This window comes from Dermacentor andersoni, chromosome 6 (assembly GCF_023375885.2).
Source record: "Dermacentor andersoni chromosome 6, qqDerAnde1_hic_scaffold, whole genome shotgun sequence".
NCBI lineage: Eukaryota > Metazoa > Arthropoda > Arachnida > Ixodida > Ixodidae > Dermacentor > Dermacentor andersoni.
In genome coordinates, this window is record NC_092819.1 from 20,431,065 (window position 1) to 20,455,119 (window position 24,055).

At 38.6% G+C, this 24,055-nt stretch overlaps 1 protein-coding gene across 1 annotated transcript in view; it reads right to left on the reverse strand.

Moving 5' to 3' along the window:
• The window catches only part of LOC126521332 (uncharacterized), a 77,396-nt gene that overhangs the window by 16,425 nt on the left and 36,916 nt on the right, over nucleotides 1–24,055 (reverse strand). Inside the window, exons 15-39 of the mRNA XM_072288616.1 lie at nucleotides 23,142–23,276; nucleotides 19,884–20,000; nucleotides 19,636–19,789; nucleotides 19,213–19,278; nucleotides 18,967–19,092; nucleotides 18,122–18,354; nucleotides 17,708–17,811; nucleotides 17,107–17,212; nucleotides 16,817–16,954; nucleotides 15,949–16,056; nucleotides 14,243–14,387; nucleotides 13,688–13,768; nucleotides 12,623–12,685; nucleotides 7,507–7,575; nucleotides 7,311–7,436; nucleotides 6,657–6,883; nucleotides 6,183–6,286; nucleotides 5,974–6,079; nucleotides 4,651–4,788; nucleotides 3,879–3,986; nucleotides 2,468–2,612; nucleotides 2,358–2,390; nucleotides 2,239–2,271; nucleotides 1,799–1,918; nucleotides 1,279–1,502 (exon numbers count right to left, since the gene is read on the reverse strand). Of these exons, the coding sequence (XP_072144717.1) occupies nucleotides 1,279–1,502; nucleotides 1,799–1,918; nucleotides 2,239–2,271; nucleotides 2,358–2,390; nucleotides 2,468–2,612; nucleotides 3,879–3,986; nucleotides 4,651–4,788; nucleotides 5,974–6,079; nucleotides 6,183–6,286; nucleotides 6,657–6,883; nucleotides 7,311–7,436; nucleotides 7,507–7,575; nucleotides 12,623–12,685; nucleotides 13,688–13,768; nucleotides 14,243–14,387; nucleotides 15,949–16,056; nucleotides 16,817–16,954; nucleotides 17,107–17,212; nucleotides 17,708–17,811; nucleotides 18,122–18,354; nucleotides 18,967–19,092; nucleotides 19,213–19,278; nucleotides 19,636–19,789; nucleotides 19,884–20,000; nucleotides 23,142–23,276 (3,009 nt within the window). The remainder of the gene's footprint in view (nucleotides 1–1,278; nucleotides 1,503–1,798; nucleotides 1,919–2,238; nucleotides 2,272–2,357; nucleotides 2,391–2,467; nucleotides 2,613–3,878; nucleotides 3,987–4,650; nucleotides 4,789–5,973; nucleotides 6,080–6,182; nucleotides 6,287–6,656; nucleotides 6,884–7,310; nucleotides 7,437–7,506; nucleotides 7,576–12,622; nucleotides 12,686–13,687; nucleotides 13,769–14,242; nucleotides 14,388–15,948; nucleotides 16,057–16,816; nucleotides 16,955–17,106; nucleotides 17,213–17,707; nucleotides 17,812–18,121; nucleotides 18,355–18,966; nucleotides 19,093–19,212; nucleotides 19,279–19,635; nucleotides 19,790–19,883; nucleotides 20,001–23,141; nucleotides 23,277–24,055) is intronic.

Consider the following 24,055-nt stretch of genomic DNA (forward strand, 5'->3'; position numbering starts at 1 on the left):
TGGAACAAGTACTTATTATATGTATATGAACCAGTGACATGCACTTAGTCATTGACTAATTATAGTAAATTTATGACAAATATTGCTTGTACTTCAGGCATGATGCCCTCCTTTCATGCCATTTTGAGCAGCAACATAGGTGCAATGCACAATGCAGCAAAATCTAAGGTAACTTCATCTGCAGCAATGGCTAAGTAGCTTTGGTGTTCCACTCCCGAGCACCAAGTCACAGGTCCAATTCCCAGCAACTCCAGCATCACTTAAATGGGGTCGTAATGCAGGATTGCTCGTGAATTGCATTAAGTCAGCATAATAGAACCCCACAAGGTCAAAATTTATATGGAGCTCCCCAACTGCTTTTTTCATAGCTCCTGCATATTTCTGGAATGTTAGCACAACATAAGCTTAGATAAATTCAGATATAGTAAATAAACTACAACAAATTTCAGTCAGAACAAAACAAACCTAGTTTGTCCGAATGTATTAAGGGAAATTAATTGATTTGGCTGAGATCGGGCCAAATCGAGGCTGCAGCTGCTTTGTGCTGCTGGCATGGGGGTTTGCTGACTGTCATGCCATCTATGGGCAACAAAACTAGCCATAGTTACTTCCTTGAGTGCAATAGCTAGAAAAAAACTAAAGATGAGAGCTATGAATGCGCTGTAAGCAAAACCAAATAAACAGAATTTCCAATCAGCACCTTTCCTTAAGTAGGCTTTGTCACTCTATTTATGAGCAGAGTTATGTTTCATTTCCTCACTATCTGGCAGTGCATCAGTCAATTAACCTCCACAGTTTAATACCCTGACCATGCTCAGTACATTAGGCGGAATTTTGGAACTAGTATGTTTGGGAGTTTTAGTATAACTTAAAGCTATGTCTACTGCAATGTCGATGACAAGAGACAGCGCTAGCAAGCACAGAACAATGGTTGAAGAATGGATCCTTTCATCAAGGTCTTCCATGCATTTACGGCATTTCAATGGCTATACTAAAATGATACCCTGTATGCACTATACAGATTTTTGCCAGCAGGACGAGTACAGCTGTGGCTTTGGTTGTTTTCTTCAACCACAAAACTATTAAGGAATATATCTGAATTTATTAATTCAGTAGCAACTATTTGACTGATTATTCAAAAGTTTAATGCTTGTCACTAATGGTGCTTCTCTCAATGTGAGTAGCGGTGACTCAGCAGAGTGTGATAGGCAGTTTTCTGCAGCCTGAAAATGACAGTGATGAATCTTGAAAAAACATGAAAGCATCCTTTGCACTTACATTCGAAAGTTCTGCCACTGTACTTATCTTGGTTGAAACCAGAGGAACCAAAGCCAGGCCAGCCAATTTTTTTTCACTTGCCCAACGTCTTAGCTTTATGGATAGTGGTCGCAAGAACCTCGTGTCTCCAGTGTTCAAGGCATCAATAAAATAAGGGTCAAGAGCTGCCACAGCCCGAGTATTGGTTTGCCGTGTAATAGCAAGAAAGCTTTCGAGTATTTTTCCTAAAAAACAAGGAAAGTGTAGAAAAAGAGAGAGATAAAGAAATTGTCACACGATTTCTATTCAGTGAGTTGCTTTCAGAAAAAAAAAAAAAATCTTGGCAGCTTCCTTGTGGTCTATTGGTTACATATAACTTAAACAACAATGTAGTACAGGTTACCATTAAATAATTACACCTGGTTTGTGAGCATAAGCGCCAACAAGCGCACCAAAAGTGCTCTCATGAAAACTGACACCCCGATCGGAAGTGCCACTAGAACTGGCATGAGCAATTGTGAAAGCAAATTCATAGAATTACCTGAAACTGGTATACCAGCTAAATCAAGAGGAACAAATGCAAACACAATGTAATTGCATAATGTCATCACAGCTTTCCTCAGAGTAGGTCCAGAAGAATCGTGTATGCAGATGATACTTCCTGCAAAGAGAAAAAGATAAGTAATTCCTAGCACTCTTGTTTTCAAACTTCGTCGTAAAGCAGGCAATAAATCAGCAAGAAATGCAGGTGCAGCTCGGCACTGTTAAAAAATATTTTAATTTCTGTAGAGAAAACACCTCTTTCCTTTTAATTATAACAGTGTAGTCTGTTTCATTTTGTGCCCCATTTCTTCCATGCAATTCATAAAGTGCATATGTATGATATATGCACTTTATATATGTGCACCAGTACGACATTTGTATGCATAAACATGTACTTGCATGCACATGTATGTAACATAAAGGGATTCAAAAGCTTACGTGAGGCATCATGCTCAGCTTTTCGTCTTCCCTCTGTATTCAAACCAAACAAAAACTGGTTGTAAGAATTGGTTTCAATCAACAAACACCTTTATAGCATGTTAGCATCTGTTACTTACTAAGTGGGACACTTCGTCGCAGTTTATATGCTTCTGAAATTAAAATAAAGAAAAGCTACCATAAGTTAAAGCTCTTTCTAGTTTAAAGAGCTGCAACATGACAGTAGTACCTTTGGCTGTGCCCAGAAGACTCTTGATATACAGGAGCCTTGAAAATGGTTTCCCCAGACTTGGGCAATCATTTTGTGCATCTTCCATTTCCACTCGGAAAGCAGCCACACAAAAGTTTGGCACTTCACCCAGTAGCTTTGACATCTGCATATTTTCCCCAATGACATTTAAGAAAACAAACTCTTATGCATGTTACTTCATGCTCATTCATAGAAGATGAGAAAGTTATGGTAAGACAGGTTATATCCATGTCCCAAGTGCAGTCTGAATGGTCATTGAACTGCACTGTTGAATTATTAAAGCCAGTTAGCACTGGATAATAATTCCGGCCACATTCTATTGAGGAGACGCTCCAAGAACCGCTAACCCACTCCATTCAGTATTGGTGGCTATCCATTTTCATCAAGAAGCTTAACATTTGAGAGCTCTTATTTGATTACTGAGGATTTGATGCTGGCACGACACTTCTGCAATAATATTATTACAAAAGATGTTAGTCGTGCCAATTTGTAAGATGCATAATAGAAATCATATCTTTTTTTCTAACCTTAGACTTTTCACAACAAATGTAGCTTCACTAAACTCCTGTTTCCCTTTTTTTTATTGTAGCAGCACGTGTGGCAAAATTCTCTAATAGCAAGATGGGAACAGCCAATTAATAGTAAAGCATTGGTCTCTGTGTGCACCCATGAAGTGTCCATGAACCTACACAACTGTGAGCACCAATGTAATGCCTGAATATCATGTGGACTAAGCAAACTAAAGATCATAAAGCTCTTTGCATTCATCTTAGGCCACTTCTGGTTAATCTGTGAAAAAAAAGGGGGTTAATGCACGTCAAGCGCATTAGGATAAAGTGCTAGATGACAAGTGTCTCAGAATGTGTTGGTGGTACCAGTATCTAGTCATGTAGCAGGTTCTCTTTCATTGTTTTATCACAGTCAGGCAAACTTGAAATAGAAAGAATGCTTGTCAAGTACAGTTCATGTGAAATATCTCTTGGAATTCATGCACACAGTCAACATTTATGGATACAATGAATTAACAAAATCTGATTTTTTAATATGTGATTAATATATCTGCTGCAGCTTGTTTTTAATTACTCTGAAGGTGCAAGAAGAATGTTCAAACCAAGTCTTTAACTTTAGGACAGAATCCCTGGCACAGGAAGGATATATAGAAATTAATTATTCAGGAAGCTGTAAAATAAACATATTAATAGATTTTGCAATGATCCACACTAGATTATTTGACATGCAGTGACACAGGCATGTAGAGTTGCTAAGTGAAAGGAGGAGTGCTTGTTGATGCAAGTACAAGAACATGATGCTAAATTGTAAGCTGTTTTAACAACACACCAATCAACCTTCTGTTGACAACCATGCATAAAGGTCTACAAATTACACTTACCCTGTGCTGAATGGACACTTTGCTTTCAAAGATAAGGAGATTTGTTTCGTTCTCTGTATGGGCAACTTCAAACATGCTGTCTGTTCTTTCGGTATCAATGCCACAGACCTTGAAGAGATAAATGCAGTTTCAAACATTATTAAGTGCTCCCATAAAAGTGCAAGCTTTCTTTATGGTAGAAGAGTCACTATGGATTAGAATTCCACCCACTCTACAGGTCTAATACTCTGCTGAGCATAGCACATATCCAGTTAGAGGCAAAAATACTTGAAAACATTAGTGATGGCAGCATTAGCACTCAAGCAACCCAACAACTGTTGTCAGGGTAAATTTTAAAAGTGCTGCACATAAAAAAGCTCCTTCAAGTACTATACCTGACCCTCAGAAAAGTTGAGTTATAACATGGTTAAACGTTATTCAATAAATTTCTTGGTGCTATTTATAGGGCTGTTACTTGTGCGATTCTTGGCTAGCTTTTATCTGCAGATGCTGCTGGCTTCCAGTTATACCTTGTGACAGCATGCATTCATCAATTTTGCAGTCTGGCTGAATGATCAAAAAACACTATGAGAGCACGTGTCAGTGAACTAGGCAACAAGTAAGAGAGTTAAGCTTCTTAGTTTCCTAACTTCTACAGTGTGTTTAATTGGCATGTTTCATGTACTTCTTCAGACAATGCTACTTTGTTGTTCTGTTTGCAATTTCCAAGCTTGGAACAGCTATACAGTTACGTGGCAGCCTGTGCATACTAATACAATACACATAAACTTACTGCATTATATCGCAGCCAACTCTCAGCCTTGCACTTTTCTTTCTCTTCAGCTGCTTTTCCAATGAAGAAATCCCGAACTGCCATGTTCATAGATATACAAGGAGATGTCATATTCCTAGATGCTTCTAAAAGTCGAACCTGAAAGAAGTTATTGCTTTATTCACATATTGTGCAAATCAATTAATACATGAACTATTATAATTTTACTTGACGGACAGTGGGCAGTCAGTTTAATCATTTTCTCATTGCTGCATGCACCATCACACTTTGAAATTCAACATACATAACATTAGTTTCCAATAATAAGTATTGCAATCCTGGTCATAGGACAACTCTCATCACTTACCTTGACTATGCAGTGGGCAGTCAAGTTAAATGCATAATCTGGTCACACCAAAAAAGACTTAAGGTTTTAAACATATCACATTCTACATCCAAGATTAAAAGCTTTTTCTCATGCATTATTTTTTTCAAGCATTAACATTATACTATACAGTTACACTGGTATATTACAGCATCACAAATGACTGAATGCACTGTGCGTGCTAACAGATGATTGCCAGGGAAGGCTATCATTACCACGAATGAACATAATGCACTCAATGACACGAATCTGACAAAAAACGAAAACAAACCAGAGAGGAACTAGTTGCCAGAATTATTTCCATACAGTGAGGAAATTTTGGCACACATTGGTTCTTTTTCTATTGTTTAATTTAGTTTGTACCGATTGACTGCATTTAAATGCCCTGTTTATTAGTCTGCACGCATGAGTTCCACATCGTGCATGGATGCACGCACACATGCATGAAAGACTATACACTGACTAGTCTAATGCTATTTCAACTGTGACTCGGAGATTTTATTTTACTGCACAACAATCGCATTTGCTGTGAATGTAATTTCTCTTCTTGCATGGATGTTAAAAAGCATCAAGTTTGCAGTGAGAGCAGATAGTTTCACCGGAAACAAGCGTGTGTGCATGCGTTTATGCACGAATGACACACGCATGCACACATACCCTTTCTACTACCCATGTTCAGCACACTCCTTGAAATAACATATCTACAAACTACACAATTAATAAAACATCACAGAATATTCCTACAATGTTACTACTCTGCTAGATGCCAAATGTACTTGTATTCCACTATAGCTGGAATATAGATTGGAGGTAGGGCTTTAAAGTAATCTAGTGTTAACTGATGCTTCAAGCACATGCAATTGCCTGGAACTTTCACTTTTCACATCCTTTTCCATTTTCCCAGTCAGGTCAGTTCTACACAGAATACATCTAAGCTCCATAACAAAAACGAATCCCACCATGTAATCGCTGTCTTCCATGGTATGCAGCCTGGATGGAGAGTCAACTTTACATGGGCGCTGAGGTCTTCTTACATGTGTCATAAGTATTAAAAAGTCACAATTACTGAAATAAAGACCGCACCAGTTATTAACATTCAACATAATGCTGAAAAATAAATGAAGCTTACATAAAAGAAAAAGAAACTCAAGAACAAAACTGCACTCACCCAGCGAGTTCATCTGATAAACTGGTTTCATGACTATTCATGTAGTTAACGCTGAGGACAAGTACGGGCCTTACAGTATTTTTTTGAAAATGCTGCCATACTTTCTGCACAAAAAATAAAATGACATTATACATGAGTAAGTGGCCACACATTTATTTTTTGCAAAGAACTTTGACTGAATATGCAAAGCAAGGACATAAAAATATCTATAAGTAAAAAAAGTCTAGACTCAAGCATTAATTATTAATTTATATGTGAAAGCAATATTTGTAGCCCAGAGGCAATCATGGCATGTGTGTATACTGGTATTTCTGTTCTTAAACAGTCAGCAAAAGGCATAAAATAAATAAAAAGTTTCAATGACCAGAATTATATGGGCAGTGAAGGGGTTACTGTCAGGGAGCTAAATCTTAATTTTTGTCTATGACCATTGCATGCTATTGTGAATGAAAGCAGCAAAGAAAAGGCACATACCTTAGCCACATTCTTGAAGGTCTCTGCATTAGTCACAAATGTATCATAAGATAGTGCAACACCATCGAGTTTGTTTTTTCGCATCCAGCTAAGAAGGGCACGGATGAAACTCTCAGCATTGTTTTCCTTCTCAAGAGCACCTGAAGCTTTAAGGGCATTCACTTCAGCCAGAAGTGATGATGAAATCTTGCCCTTCTTCAGGGCCAGAAAGCTGTGAAAAGCTCGTGCTGGAAAGAAACAACGAAGTTGTTGGACAGATTTGGACAGATTAAAGATTACTTTGAACTCATAGACAAGTTGCAATTCTACACCCGCAAACAAATGTGGCAAAGGAAAAAGCAATCTATTTTTCTTTCCAGTACTTCCACGCAAAAAATATGCAGTATTGTTTGTAACACTCATAATGCTGTATATCTTTTACAGCAACTATAAAAGTATATGTGACTATGAATCTACACATCATCATATTGTGTACACTATTTGAGGGTGATTTCACATTCATTAACAAAATGAGACTTTCCAACTGATGCTGTGAAGTTAAAGCTAGCGTGATGTTGACAGTGATATGCCATTCCAAATTTGCCAGCTGTCACAGGTGTGTGCCTAGCTAGTCATGCACCAACGTAATGAACTTGCCATAGTTTGTGGGCTTACCATTTGCTGACACAAACTTGTGACCTATATCTCTGTAGGCAATGCTGGAGTACACAACATAGTTGCAGACTTCGTCCACAAGGTAGTGCAATGTATCTACCATGCTGGCCACACAGATTAGGCTGACTGAAATGTGAAGAGCATTCCATTACACTCCCAACTGAACTCAAAAAGTGCAATGCGGATGTAATCTTACATCTTGGAGCCTTCTTGTGGACATGGCCCTCACTTGTTGAAGCAAATGGCTCCTTTGTCTCCACTCGTGCTAAGTGGAAAAAAAAGAGAAGAAGGCACGGCTTCAGCCTGCAGGATGCCTTCAGCTACAATACAGGGTGACATGGTATAGATTGAAGAAAGAATAAAGTCAAGTTTATTATATCTTTAGCTACAAGACAAGTTAACAACTTCCATATCATACTAAACAGAGTGAAGAGTGCAGTCTCCGGTCATTGCACGAGCACTGAGACATCTAATTGTACTGGCAACCATTCAGAGCTGTTTATGACAATGCTACGGCGATTTGATTGAGGCCTTCCACACTGTTACATTTTCCAGACTGCTCCATGTTTTTTCCTTTGTTCCTTGAAAAATGTTTTGGTGTAGTTTTACGATACGGTATACTTTAATGTATACTGTGTATTCTAGCGACGATCGAATCCAGTTGTTAAAAGACGCTATTCAAGACAAAATGATGCTAGCCAAGAACTTGACAGTAAATGGTAAAAAAGTGATAATTATAAAGATCATTGAGGAACTCAATTTTTTTAATTTACTTTTAAGCAAACTACTCTAACACACATTTTGCAACTAGCTGCAACAATGAAGCCAGCCAGTGCTATCCTGAGACTAGCACCAGCTTACTTTCTTTGTTAGTATTTGTCTCCGGAACCAGCAGAAAAATATATTGGTGCATTGTATTTATATCCAGCCCTATGTAAGTAAGGCTTCATGCCAAAATTATGCATAAAGAACCAGAGCACACCTGTCAACCTGTGAACTTTAAAACTATTGCAATTCTGCAGATGTGACACTCAGGGGGAAAGTAGGGAGGGGAGGGGACAGCACTTATCTTTTAAATATGTTTGCCTTTAGCATACACATCTTTTATGGCATACATATGCAATTTACTAACAATGACATACTTTTTGACACACCACACAAGCAGCTACCAACTCGAAACAGCAGAGACTGACAAGCAACATATTCACATTGTCTTTTGATTGCACCGATTCTTTCAGTGACATTGCTGTTCCTTATTTTGCCTGCTTCATGGACATGTCTGAATATGTTTGCTTAAATCAAGTACCCTTCTGACATTATTTCCTCTTTAGAAGATGTCTCGTTTCGTTTAGAGTTTTTCATTATCAATACAAAAGAGTATGGGCTGCATGGCACTCCCTTGAAAATTCTGGCTTAATACAGTTAAACATCGATATAACAAATGTATATAACAAATATAACGAAATTCTAGATATAACGAAGTATCTAACTTTTGATAACCTCTCGTCCATAGAATACCATGTACCTAGAACCTCAATATGATGAAGTGTGTATGTATGCGATTTCAATATAACGAAATTTCACTACCGCCACAACAAAATGCTGAGACAATAAATCGGAACTTCCGCAGATGCAGATGCAGATGGTCAAATGAATGAATTACAAGCAGCTGCTTGCAAACGCACCTCTCAAATCATGCGCCGTGCAGCAACAGGGACTGCCGAAGTGGAGCTGCATCATGCTCCGTACAAAGTCCAAGTGTGATAAGATTCTATCACGCCTCGCGCACTGTGTGCTTTAGGTTTGAGTGAAATTGTGCGAAAGTAAGACAAGAAAGATGGTGGCTTCACGAGTGCCACCTTCCCGCACGAGCAAAGGGAAAGAGGGCCAGGGGAGTGAGCTCGCGGTAACGCGATTAAGTGCGCACAAGAGGGCGGAGTAGGGGGTAAGTTAGCATGCACCTCGGTTGTGGCTGTGCGTGGCTGTAGGCGCGGCTAACTGCATACGCCGCTGCGCACCCTGCTCTAGAGGTAATCTGCCGTGTGTGCAAAGAGTGGGTGTGCCGAGACAGTGTGGCATCATGTAAGCGGTCTTCCTGTGCGTTTAGTATTGGAGGTCGCGTAATCTGTAGTTTTGGTGACTCGTTGAAGCAAGAGGCAGACGAAGCATTCGCTCCTCGCTGCCGGCGCTTTTCCTGATAGCGTCGTCCCAGTGCGGGAGACGCTATTAGCCACAAAAGTAGAGTGCACACGGAAGCATGACTGGCTTTGCTTAATTTGTGTACCGCCGATGTGAAGATATCATCGGCATTGCATGAAACCATATCGTTTGTCGCCGGCTCCCAAATTTATCAGAATGAATTATTTTCTCATTCAAACTTGCTTTTCTTGGTAGCCCGATAATTCGGATAATTCTGTGGCGCCTTTCTGTGTAAGAAAAATTGATCAGCGACTGTACTTACTTGCATAAATGGTCGAATTTCAATACAACGAAATTTCGATATAATGAAGGAAATTGCCGATCTTACCCACTTCGTTATATCGAGGTTTAACTGTATCAGATCCATGCTTTGTGTTGGACTTAGCAGGGGGCTACTCCGATGAATAGCAAAATATGTACCAGAAATGTAAGCACAGACATGCACACTGCGCTATGTTACTCCTGAGCAGTGTTTGCTGTTTTACCAATTAAGCAAAAATAAAGACATACTTGTAGGGATGGGAAAATACCAAAGAGTAGATTTTGAACCGAATCAAGAAAAAAGAAAGCCTAATTTCAATCAAATATAAGAAAACTAATCCCAAAACTTAATGCTTACAAGTTTTGGGCAAGAACACATGGTGCTGCACTTGCTCGGAAGTCTGCTAGCATTGTATAACAAGTATGTGGCAGGCTATCAGTAACTTAGGTACATAGAAATCAAGATGTACAGTATGGTCTCCTCTTAGGGAACTCCAAATTAGTATGCCAGCACTGGTTACAGCTCACTTTAGTATATGGATTTTCCTCTGAAGCTAAAGAATTAGTGACATTATGTTCCGAAGACCAATGATGTTCCTAATTTAATAGTGGGCGTGTATTATATGGCAACCTTTTATTGCATTGAAAGGTTTGCTTTCAAGTTATCCTCCAAAATACAGATGGGCTTTCGCATCTTTACAGCAGACATTTTAAGGCCAATCTGTACATTGTAGGCCAATCTGTACTTCTGTACATTATAAGGCCAATCTGCATGATAGACGAAAGCACGGACTGCTTGTGATGTGACTCAATCACCCTTCCCCAAGTAGCGATTGTTGGCTTTGCGTTGAGTGGACCCCAGTTGGTGGTTGCTATTTCATTGTCTGGTCCAGCGTGACTTGCCACTTGTCAAAGATTCTGAAATTGGGAGGGTCACAACAAATTCGCACGATGCCCCATTCTGTGAATTGCAGTGTTCAGGCGCTGTTTGTGTGATCCCTGCTCTACATAGGGCCAATGTTAGGGATGCGTGCAGTAGCACGTAAGTGCTCGCAGAGATGAATTGCGTGACTGTCAGCCAGCTTGGCCGGTCCATGGCGTGCTCAGTGGTCCATTAGCGCTGACAGCAATGAAGTGAGGCATTTGTCTGTGCGGCATCTAGTACGATGCGCTCCACGGTGCACATGACATGTGGCATTGAACAGGTTTATACACCGAACATACTGAAAATTGTAAAAACCGAAAAGTAGACATTCAAGTATTTTCACATCTCTACATATTTGTCTACTATTGCAACAGCAACGTGTTACAGTTGCATTCATGCTTGCAGCATTGATTTGGAAAATACTAACACAGAAGGAAACAAATAGACTGGACGAGTACTGGTCCAGTATACTGACCAGGACCAGTGCTCGCCCAGTCTACTTGTTTCTTTTTGTGTTGGTGTTTTTCAAATCCACACAGCAAACATGAATGCAAGATCCAGCAACCAACTAGCCCACCTCACTTCTTTGATTGCTACAGTTGCTATAGATTCTTAGCTCTTGTTTGCTTATAATTTTATGTAGTCCCTAAAGGAGCAAATGAGAAGAACTGTAATCACAGCTCCTCTGTTATGAAGTGTTTCTAACAGCATACTAAACATGTTACATCAAGAAAGAATTGCGTGGACAAGGTAACCCCTGCTGCAGTGAACTGCCACCTTATTTGAGCTGCCAAAGGGACCGAAAATCACAACACAGCCCTTATCCAGTGACACTATTGCAATTTCAGGCTCATGCTTAACTTTGGATCTTACTTTGTGCTGTTTGTCTGAGAAATACTAATGAGCATGCTCACCTTATTACTTTGGTTTAATAGTATATTGAATTGCAAGGATGCATCAACAATGATACAGTCACTACTATATTAACATTGAAGCAGAGCATGCATTTGTTTATATGCCACCACTTCTGTACAATGATCAAGGAAGCCTCTGTCTATTACTGCTAGTTCATACATTGACTTAAATAAACAAGAGCCACAGCATTTCATTATGGGTTCATAATCGTTATTGATTACCATAATCATTATGCAGCCTATATATATCCATTGCAAGACAAAAGATGTGTTGTGTGATGTGTGAGCCGACTCCACTTCCTAAATCTCATCATGCAACCTATTTTCTGCCATTATTGACTATGTTTTCCTTTTTTGAAAGCTTACTATAAATCACTGATTAACTGTATTACACATCTTCTTACACTTCTTTCTCTTAATCTCAACTAGAATACCTGCTACACCACTTTTGTCTCTATTCCATACTCTTGTCTCTCAACATCACGGTTATCATCTTCTGTTCCATCCCACATCACATGGTCGTTAGCTGCCCAAGTTTCTTTGTTTTCTTCCAAGTTTATCCTCGTAGGTTAGCAGTAGCAAAAGGCATTAAGTACATGAGTATTGTAAATAAAAATAAATTCGCAAGAATATTGCTACACTACCATGCACAGCCCAAGAATGCTTCCCATATGTGCTCCAAATCATTTTTATTTGAAAATTTTCTTCACACATGACTACTTGGCTTAGATATTTGAATACTGCTCACAAGGCACACTAAGGCCAAGATCTCCAACAGTGTGCATTCAAAATTAAATGCTGTACATGGAAAGAATGCTGTGAACAGGCCAGCAGCAGAACGACTGCATTTATACCGTTGAAAACTGAAGTAGAAGATGCATTTGTTTATATGCCACCACTTCTGTGCAATGATCAAGGATCCCTGCAACATGAGTGGAGCCAATTCATGTAATAAACTGTCACTACATTTGCAGTATTACTAAAAATGTTGTTAATGGCATCACAGTACTTACGTGTGGATAGTGTCATAACTTTGGGTTCAGTCTCGGTTATGGGTGTCATATCATGCCGTTTTTCTGCCAGAAGTAATGCACAAAGCAGAATCATTTATAGAATTTCAAGAAATGAGTTTTAATTCACTATGTTTTACGGTTTATTTATTAGCACTGCAGCAGAATGTTCACCTAAATGCTATCATTTTGTGCGATTACTTGCAACCTTCCTTATATCAGTGCTACAGCAAAATCTTTTTGTATGTGCAAAATGACTAAAAAGTGGGAAGTACTGAGAGAAGTAAAAATTGGAGCATGCTTAAGCTACGCCTTTAAGAGGGGAATGCGATAGCATTCAAAGATCCCTGACTGCTTCTCACGCTTCCCGGCAACTGCAGCTTATGTAATTGTAATGTTTATCGAGAAATGCTGATGGCGAATGCTATGCACAAAGGCGAGCTTTTAGGTAGAAATGCGGCCTTTTGTGTTGGCTGATCCCGGAGGTAGACCACAGCCACGCCAAAAAGAGTACTTCGATTTCAGGTTTATCTCATTGTTTTGCACTTTTAATAGCTAAGTCTGAGAAGATTTACCATAAAAGGCATGTACTGTCGGTGTTTTCTTTCATGACATTTGTTTGTAGGCTGTCGTCCTCAAAATTCTGAGGAATAACTTTGTCAAGAATGTAAGACAAGGTATGAGCAACTTTAGTAATAGAATGGTGTGACAATATAACCCGAATATACCGCATTTCATATAGCAAGGTCCTCCCATTGCTATATGACATAGGCCATGCAGTGTTGACGGCCGGTGTTCTATAGGCCAGTGTAGACACCGATGCCGACGTTCGATTTTCTACCCACAGGGCACTTAAAGCTATAGCATTAAAAGAGCTGAACTGGTGAGTGGGAGGAAGTAAAGTTGAAAGTGGCAACATGTTACATTCACTCTCATGTGTATAGTGGCTGGCTAAGAAATTAAGAGGATACCGTAGGCTTCAGTGCTGAGAACTTTTGTGCCTGGAATATCACTTTTGAATGGCATATCGGGGCTGAAAGAAACCCTTAACGACAACACAGAACCAACCTCTTGATGCTGGCTTAACTTCAGGCACCAGTGTAACTTCTTCAGGTTTGGATGATGAGGATTCCCTTTCCCACTTTATCTCTGAAAAAAAAAAAAAAGGAGCATAAGTAAGTTCATTTCAGTCATTTACTTCCCAAAATATTAGTCAGCATTTAAAGGACAATAGTAAGACCTCCATTTACTCAATATGTCTATAATAATTGTGGCTGAAATAATTATTACTGCTATTGGTATTGCAGTGTGCCAAATCAAGCAGGCATAAAGCAAAAAATATATGCAAGATAGATTTAATAAAACTGTGCCAAAGATGAGCACAAAGAAAGGAAAATCACAAGATGGTGCATTCCCTTCTTTGTGCCCATCCTTGACGCTGTTTTACCATGTTAACACACCAAACTTGACCAGCTGTCCCTACTTTTGCAAAGCAAGATACATGTTAAAAAAAAGGTAGTCATGTTACTGAATGCGATTTCAATGAAAGTTGTCCAATTGCTAGTAAGGCAGTATTTGGTTGATTCTCCTTTTTTTTTTTACACAATAAGTCCAAAAACCTACTTTCCATGTCCAAAAGGTAGTCACTGATGAGATGTAACCGCCAGAAGGGTACTCCTTCAGATGGGCAATTGTCTCTGGGATTCTCACGGTCTATTTCAAAGACTGTTACACAGAAGTCTGGTTCAAAGCCAGTCAGATGCGACATCTGTAAAAAAAAAAAATTTGTAAGTCAGTAATCTTAACAATTCAGAACAGAAGAATTTGTGACACCAAAGAATCAGTTATATTTCAAATACCACTGGCCACTCGATGTGTGACAAGAGAGAGCATAGTTCTTGCAGTAACAGAAAGCTTGGCGTTCTTTCATTCACTAAGACAGTGTACAACAGTTGCAGGCAAACAAAAAATTCGTGTTTCTTCAGCTACAAAATATTCCCCCAATATCAATCAATCAATCAATCAATCAATCAATACATGCATGCATGTACTGACTGACTGACTGAACTGAACTGAAACACACACACACACACACACACACACACACACACACACACACACACACACACACACACACACACACACACGCGCGCACACGCACACACGCACGCACGCACGCACGCGCACGCGCACACATACACAAACATTCTGCTTCAATCAGCAGAGGGCTACAGGTTAAAAAGCTAAAGCTTGATGAGCTCCTGAGCCCTCCAACAGTGGCTTAAATCAAGACAACAAGGACATAAAAAATGGCCACAATAAACAAACTGACCACAACATGAAAACTGACCACAATGCATACAGAATCATGAAAGAGTAAGTTTGTGTGAATATCAGTTTTTTTGGTTCAAAGTGAAGTTGAAGCGAATAGTAATTAGTGCCAAATAATTTCGAAGTGAATCGTTTGAATACAGTAGAACCTCGTTGATACGATCTCATGTACAATTTCTTGCCACCAATGCTCGCGATTGAAAACATAAAAAATGACTCAATACAGTTACACTTATTTTTTTAGTGGTTCATACATTCCCTGAAAACATAGTTTCAGCACTAATATTCAGTATATTGCTAAACTGCGATCATATTATGTTTTCTAGCTGCTAGAGCCCATGTAAACAAGAGAGAGAGAGAGAAAAAAACTTTATTGATTCTATCAAGGGTTTTAGCGGTGAGCCGTCTTGCGCTTGCTGCCTGGCTGGCTACTGTCATTAGACAGTAGCCACCTGCCGCAGCACTTTTCCTGCAATACTCACCCACCCACCTTACATGAAAACATTGGCACGCACTTAGTTTTCTATTTCAGTACTCCCAAATCTCCTCCTAGATTTTTGCACAATATATTCACAGCTATCACTGCCAACCATATTGCAATAAGCACTTTCGCCTATCTGTTTCACAGTGCTTTGGGCGTAGAACTATTGGAAGCAGACTGCATGCTTTTATTAGGCAATAATTCAAATATGCTGCCCGTTCCCTAAAATACATATATTCTTTGATTTGGAATACTTCGAAAACTTAGATTGCTGAAATTTGAGTCACAGCAAATTTAAGATAACATAATATTCCACCAAATATTCAAAAATATCAAATATTCACACAAGCTTATGAAAAAGTAAATATGCAAGTAAGCACACTTAACTTAAATGGTTCACACAAAGTTGTGCTAAATTTCTCATTAGCTGCAAAAGTCATAGATAGCTAATCAATGCAATGAGCACGTAAGCGTAAAAACACAGATAAAAGCCATAAGACTAACCCCATTTTCTTACCTTGTGCTGGATGAAAACCTTCCCTTCATATGTCAATATTTCAGTATCGTCAGAAGTGTAGCGAGTTTCATAGAGATTGTTACCATTCTTCTGCATTGTTCGGCAAGTCTTGAAGAAAACAGAAGGGAAAAGAGTAATCCTCACTTGTACCAACATTTTATTTCTCCTGAACATGAAATAATAACACCTAAACTGCGGGCAGAGCTTCATATGGTCTTTATAAGCTTGCCATTGATATTCCTGTAGCTGCTAACAATTTATGCAGCTTACCATGCAAATTTCCCCCAAATGTCATTATGCTATAGCTGCTTCTAGAACTGCAAGGTTAAATGTGACACAGGGGACAGTCACACAGCCCTAATAAGAAGGGATGAAAAGAGAGTAGACAAACAAGGCTTTGTTTTCATGCCCCCGAATAAATTGCTGTGTTAACAGGCAGGCACTCAAGCCACTGCAAATCTACGAAATTCCAGTGGCTCCGTCAAACACCCCAACTACTTAGGGAAATTTGCATTAATTTGTTTTACATTCAAAGGCAAGTCGTGCAGGCATGCCTTTCTAACTTGGAAAGGTGGTTGGTACTGCAGCGCTATGAAATGTGCCACCCACTTGCATCAATTTCATTTTACTTTAAAGGCAAGACATGTGAGCATATCTTTACAATATTAAAGGATGGTGCTGCACTTTACAAGCGGCGATTTCTATTGGACATCAATAAGAATACAAATGTCTGGCTTGAACAGATGTGAGCACACATTCAACCACAAGCCCTACTTTTCAACTTATAGAAATGTTATAAAGCTGCCCTCAGTGTAGCAATAGAGGCCCAGACAAAGCAAACACCTCTGGGAAGTAAAGAAAATGCAACCTCCGAGTAGTCCACCCAGTGTTCTTCGTCACACAAATCTCCAATTTGCCCTGGTTGCACCAAATGGAATCTCCGAACTGCAAGGTTAAATGTGACACAGGGGACAGTCACATTTTTGGACAGCTGTACAATTTTGCTCTGAAAAAGAAAAGAACTATGTCACATGGGCCTAGTACAAACACTCACATGCTCTTGGTTTTAACCAAAATTTGTTTGTTCATCGATAAATACTGAGGGAGATGTAACAAGAATCTCGGCCAGAGAATAAAAGACAAGCTTGCAGTACCAACCATCCATGCAGTGTCGCTTTCACTGTGAGGTCTAGAAGGAAAGCCCACTTTGCAGGGTACTTCTGGCTGCCTGATATTGGTGATAAGAACTAAATAGTCTGCTTTGCTGAAAGAGAATGCACCATTATATTAGCAAGGTGTTACAAATGTAAGCATATTGTAGCACACCTATGGAGTTATGATGATGATGTGGTTAGAGGTGGTAGACAATTTTTAAACCAAGAAATTGTTTAGTATGAAAGGTTGGTTTTAAATAAGCCAGGATGGCAAAGCTAGCATGATAAAGAAACAGTATTTAATCCCTAAGTTTAGTCGTTCAATTTAATGGCTCACATGAGTATAGTCCTTCAGATTTTTGCATTATCTAGGCCCATAGTACAATGACCCACCAATGACATGTTCCATAATGAAAAAATAAGGTGCGCTAAGAAAGTTTCATAGACCACTGGTGTCCAAGTAAACACAAAGAAATACATATAAGCATATGACAGTTGATTCATACACAGAAAATTACAAACTAGAAATTTCGAGATGCTTAAGGTATGGTCATACAGTATTCTAAAATAAAACTGCATAAGAATGCTGCTACAGGCACACTTACCCAGTGAATGCCTTACTCAGTGCAGTGCTGTATGGACTTCTCAGATCTATGCCAATTACAAGCACGAGTCCTGCATGTTCTATATGAAACTGTTTTGACAGTCTCTGTAAAAACAAATGTGAAAGGAAACCATGCATAAATATTATTCAATGTTCCTATGGCTGAACGGATAATGTAAGCAAAAGCTCAACCTTCTTAAACCTTTCAAAAATAAATTACACATCATAGTTGATAGAGTACAAAATATTACAACTGAAAACTGCTCACAACTCAATACATACATTAAATGTGACTCTAAGCAGTTGATTGTTTCAAATTACATACCAGGAATTTTAGTAGTGCAATGCTCACAAAGAACAACGTAAGGCTTTTCACAGCAAATATGTACTTCGAGCAAACATAGTGCTTTCTTACATCTACTAAGTCAGCCCACTCATCAATCCACTCATCAGTCCCATTCACATCAGCCTTCATAAAAATTGCAACACCATTCAGATCAGTGGTATGAACCCAGTCAGCAAGTATCTGAGGAGCATTCTGATGTGCAGTGCTTTTGCTTGATGAATCGATGCTGCAGCTATCAACTTCAGCCAGAAGTAGAGGACTCCCTTCCTTCCTGATTGCAAAAAAGTTCCGGAAAGCCTTTTCTGGAAATAAAAAAAACTTGTGATAAAGAAAAACGTTTAAGTTTGGCAGGACATCCAGCGCAGTGATTTAGTATGTAGCCAACCGTCAGAGCAACATACCATACTCAATTACATACATGGCAAGCTAAGCTATGCTATGAAGGCTGGAGAGCATTAAGTTTCACTCTTATGTCACAAAATATGACATATTTATTACATGGAAAGCATTGTAGATATGAACTTATTTACCACCAAATAAGCCAAGTGATATGTTTCTCAAATTAGCAGCCACAGCGCACCACTAGTGCTTGCAACCAAAACATAGTATGTTGCATACTGGAAGCATGAAGGAGCAAAAATATGCCTTTGTGCCTTTGTGACACTACCAGGCTTCAATACTACATGCCTACTTCTTCCCTATGAAAGTATTACATATAAGGAATTGTCCCTAAAGAAGTCCCTAAATAAGGAATAGTGGCCATAGGCAGAATTCAAAGAATGGATGCTAAAAGCCACAATGCCTAGACAAGTCAAAAGGTCTCAAATACTCTATTTAAAGTGATGCTATGGCTGTGTGCAGCACCCAAGTAAACATTCAGTTTGACAACCGAAACCATCACAATTAACTCTTACCATTTGCAGGAATGTATGCATGGCCTTCCTTGTCATAGGACACCGATGAATAGACAAGATGAGTACAGAGAGGATCACTGAGGAAGGGCAGTGTATCTGCAGATGTGGTCACACAAATGAGAGCATCTGAAGAAATAAAAAAGAACATCTGTAGCTTGCTGCTGATGTACAGCTAAGTATAAAAATAGAATGCAGCATGAGCATTACTTGCTATTACTTCAGTTTTGTGATGCCTACACTACTCACGTTTCTTTGCACTATGACGCTTCCGGCTCGCAGGCACTGAAGCTTCTGTAGAAGCCTCTGCACTCTCTGTAATGAAACATGCATGCAGAAAATGATTGAACTAGCTCGTCCAAGGGAAACAGTAAGACTAGCAATTTATTGCGACTCTTTTGGACTCAAAAGGCTGCCTCATGCACAAATTCTTTAGATAAGCCATTTGTAACCAAGATATACCACTATGGATTATTCACCATATTTTGTGACTTAGATTTACCTGCCTATTGTAGACAAAAATGAGCCAACTAACATCTCACTTTTTATTATTTTTTTCATTACACGCAGAGACAGCTGCGAAGAGGAAGTTTTGGTAAAGAAATAAATAAAGACACCCAATGGAAATGGAATGTTTTCGTGGCAAGCTTAAAAAAGCTTTAAAATGCTTACCATTCGTGGCATTTCTTGGGTGCAAAAGATTTCTTATCAGAGATAGCCGTGGCAGAGGGTCTTCAGTTGTGGCACATTCCTTTTTTGTGTCTTCTAAGTCCACACGAAAGGCTGCAACACAGAGGTCATCCACTTTTTTGTCCAAGATTGACATCTGTCAAAAGGAAGACAGCAAATGAAAAATAACAAAGCTTACCTTCTTGCTCAATGGGTTACAAATGCAATGCAGCAGTGCACAAAAAGCTTACCATGTGTTCTAATGATGATGTTCCTTCATATGACACAACTTGATGTTTTCCAGGCATGTACTTGACTTCAGTCAGAGTCCTATTCTTTAGTGGGTGGTCGAATGTAGCATTGCAAGTCTTGGCAAAGAATGCAGTATTACAACAAGAATAAACATTAGACCAAGTTAGTAACATTGGTAAGTGGTTTAACTGCTTCCAAGAATTTGTGATCACAACCAGTTGCTCACGCCAGAGAGGTCAGCAGTAACACTATGTTGTAGCCATTCCAAAAATGCAAAATGAGAAGCCCACTTGTTCAAAGGCAGCACTTCTCAGGTTCTGGAACAACCTACCATGTTTCCAGATTTCATACGTTAGATAGAACAAACATGCTGTTTTCATCTACCCCAACCTTGCTTAAGAGCAAATATCCTCAGTTGTGCCCAACAAAGAATAATCGCTCGGACCAGCAAAACATATGAAATTAACACTTTTTTTCAGATCACATAATCTATTTTTACTTTCATTACAAAAAGGATGGGGCAGCCGCTAAAAACTACTCTTACAAGGAGCTTGACGACAAGGCGACGGCCCATATATTAGCAACAGCATATGGCATATCAAGAAACCAAAGTATGTACAAGATTACTGTTCGCTTTATGAGGAACAAAAAAACATTAAGGGTGTTTTCTAAGCATAGTGAAATGCAGACAAGATAATTCTAACACTTAATTCGTACAAGAAATTTTCTTTGCACAACAAGATCGGACAAGACCACACATTTTAACAGAAGCAAAAACACTTCAACAGACACCTTAACAAGTAATTATGATAACGAAGAATCAGTAATTTTATTTGATGAGAGAAAGGTGTCATATAATGTTTTATGTGGTAGCTAGGTGAGGTCAGCACCATTCTCTGAAAATTTCTTCTAACAAGGGGAGAAGCGTGTAAGTTACTGATTGCAAGTAATATTTGCTCACTGGTGTAGGAATAATCCACGTTTCTGGACAATGCATGTTGTAGATATACTGCCTTTTCTTCAAAATTAAAAGGTCGACATAGAATAAGTTATTGTGTCTATTAGCTATGGAGTATGATTACGCTAGGCAGCAGTTAGAGGTGATTAATTTTCATTATTCGATGGCAATCAAGCACCTCTTGCATCTGAGAATTAAGGAAGCATTTGTTATTAACCTCATTGATTTCTTCTGTAAAATCGATAAATTGTTTTAAGTTTTTTTTTTTCATTGTTCCGCAGACCAAATTTTTTGTGCACTTCAACCACATGTTAATCCCAAGTTAGGGTAATAGAAAAGTACACACCTAAAACCTTTACACAATCCATTACTTCGATTGTATCTGATCCATGTTTAATGTGAAGCAAAGCAGCAGTTCTTCTTTGAAGTCAAAAGAGGACTGTTTTTGTCTTTTACAAATTGATAGTTAAAAAATTCTGTTTTATCGAAGGAGAAAAGTGAGGCAGAACATGCTCACAAACCTCAATCTCTGTTGTTTCTCTGCTTGATATGAGCAGTGTTGTGTCATCAGTGTAACAAATGATAAGACACTTGAAATCGTGAAATAACGCTGTACAGATAATTGATTTAAGCACAAAACAGAAGCAGCCCTAGAAGGCTTCCCTGAAGTACACCTGTCTTAATGCTTTGTTATTCAGAAGTGAACTCACTCAAGGAAACGTATTGCTTTCTGTACTTTAAATAGCAGTTTAGGAGGTTAAAAGCGATTCTGTGCACACCGTAAGAATATAATTTACCAAGAACTTTTTTGACTAAGTGAATCAGAGGCATTAGAGAAGTCGATATGAATTCCTAGTCAGCATCATCATCATCAGCTTATTTTTATGTACACTGCAGGACAGCCTCTAACAGCGATCTTCTAGTGTTAGGTCGTTATTATAAATATTGTGCAAGATTAATTTCATTTGCATTCATAAAGTTGTTTTGGTAGAACAGTGTTTGCGAAAACTGTGTCGGAAAGTTCCGAGTATCAAATGTTTCGATAGGAAATTATGCAGTGTTGAGTGCAACAGGTTTTAGAAAACTTTAGAAAATATCAGCAGAACTGAGATAGGTCGGTAGTTTTCAAAAATATCACTTTTGCAATTTGCATATCTTTTTCAGAAATACACTGTTTTAAAAAGCTAGGTTGAACAGGTACATCAAAGGAGGTGCAACTAAGTCTACAAGAAACTTCATTGGCCTAACCTGCATGTTATTGGCATCACAACTACTGGTGTTGTGCAAGTTTACGATGGTAGAATGTACCTTCTCTTCATCAACTGGGGAAAGAAACACTGAGTTAGGGTTGGTTGGCACACTTGTCTTGCACGAGGTATCATTTTCTGAATCTCAATTTAGGAATTGATTGACAAGAAAACCATTAAAAAGTTTCGCTAGAAGTGGCGGCGTAACTATGACACCATTGTGACTCATAGCCTAAGATAGCCTAGACTTGAAACATTTAACCAGCTAACTTGAAAGTGGGCTTTAGAGTCATTAACTCATGTGTTCTATTTTTAAATAAATTAGGTGTATTTTTTGCACTAACATGCACTCGATTGAACTTTCAGAATTTTTTTTTTAATTTTCACATCCACACAATGTACAGATGAAAGCATATTTATTTTCCTTTGGCACCCGTCCTGTTACTCTAATATGTGAATGGTTATGTGCTTCCCACATTGTACAAGCTGCTCAACATCAACTTAATTTCAACTAGAATATCAGCTGCACTGATTCGTTAAAATAAGCAATGATGTCAACTTCCTGTCTTGAAATGTTGCACCTATTCTTTTTTCCTTCTATCACTCATTGTTGTCTTGTAAAATCATTCCAGGATTGCATGTAGCATTTTACTGAGAGGTGATGGATAAGGTTAGTTGACTTTCCATGGTGCATGGGTATATAACGACACAAATGGAGGACACAGGACAAAGTAACATAGGACAAAAGAACAAGGACTGAAGGGCCACGCATGATTTCCAAGTCCACAAATAAGGGGAAAAGCACACCATGGCTCCCCAGCATATTTTTAATACTAGTGGAGTTTTCTGAGACAAAGTTTTACAAATCCTGTTGTGTATCTTAACTGCATTTATGCACTTTTTCTTTTTCTATGATCTTTTTCTTCTTATCAAATGGGACTTAAACTGCTAGTAAATATCCTAGTGCAGTGTAACAGTGTCAAAATGTCTGCTTCAAAATGTCATGGCAACACAATTTTAGAAACAGTGAAAGCACTAAGTGGGTACGTTACCGTAGCATATTTCTGCAGAGTTTCTTTGATACATATTTCTGTCTCTCTTCTCTTGGCTATGAAAAATGATCGCACAGCCAAATTGATAGAAAAGCAGGCAGTGGTTTGACTCCTTGATTCCCACCACAGCTGGAACTGCAAATGGTTGTTGTGCACAGTAAAATATCTGCAACCACACGTAAGTTAAATCCTGATTCCTAGCAGCAAGAACTCTCTATTGATAATTTTCTGATTCCTATAGGTTATTGAAGCATACAATGTAGCTGGAAAGCTATGAAAAGTTGTACCCAGAATGCTTGAAAGCTGCAGAATGCATTGAAGTTTATGTACCCTTCCTCATATGTCACATAAAATGATGAAGCTATGTAAGCAAGAACACATCCTAAAGAATGTGTTGTGTGTTCCTCCATTTTAGGGTGGTCAGACAAAGCTGAGCAAACAAGCCAACAGCTATCTCAAAAGAAGCCTGAACGAATGAATGAGTCGCAAGAATTGCCAACTGAAGAAAGGAAATTTGAATTTATTTTAAGAATCCTACTCAATAATCTGCAGAGAAAATGTTTTCTCATTTAAGAAGATTTATTCATTTGATTAACATATCTGTTCACAATGGCTACCATTAATGGCTGGACAACCACCCTGTCCTAGACAATGATGCAAATAGATATTAGGTAGCTCTTAATATCTCTGATTAGAACATAAAACATTTTATGTGAAGAAAAATGGCAAGGATTTCAAATACAAATTTAAGAAGAGATTTCTCAATTAAGAAAAATGGTAAGAAACGAGGCCCCATTGTACAATGTTATCACAGTTTTGCTTGAAATTAGATGCAATTATCTCTTAAGAATAAATGCAAACATATAAATAACCAACATTTCACAGCATAATGCACTATGTGCTAGAGAGTATAA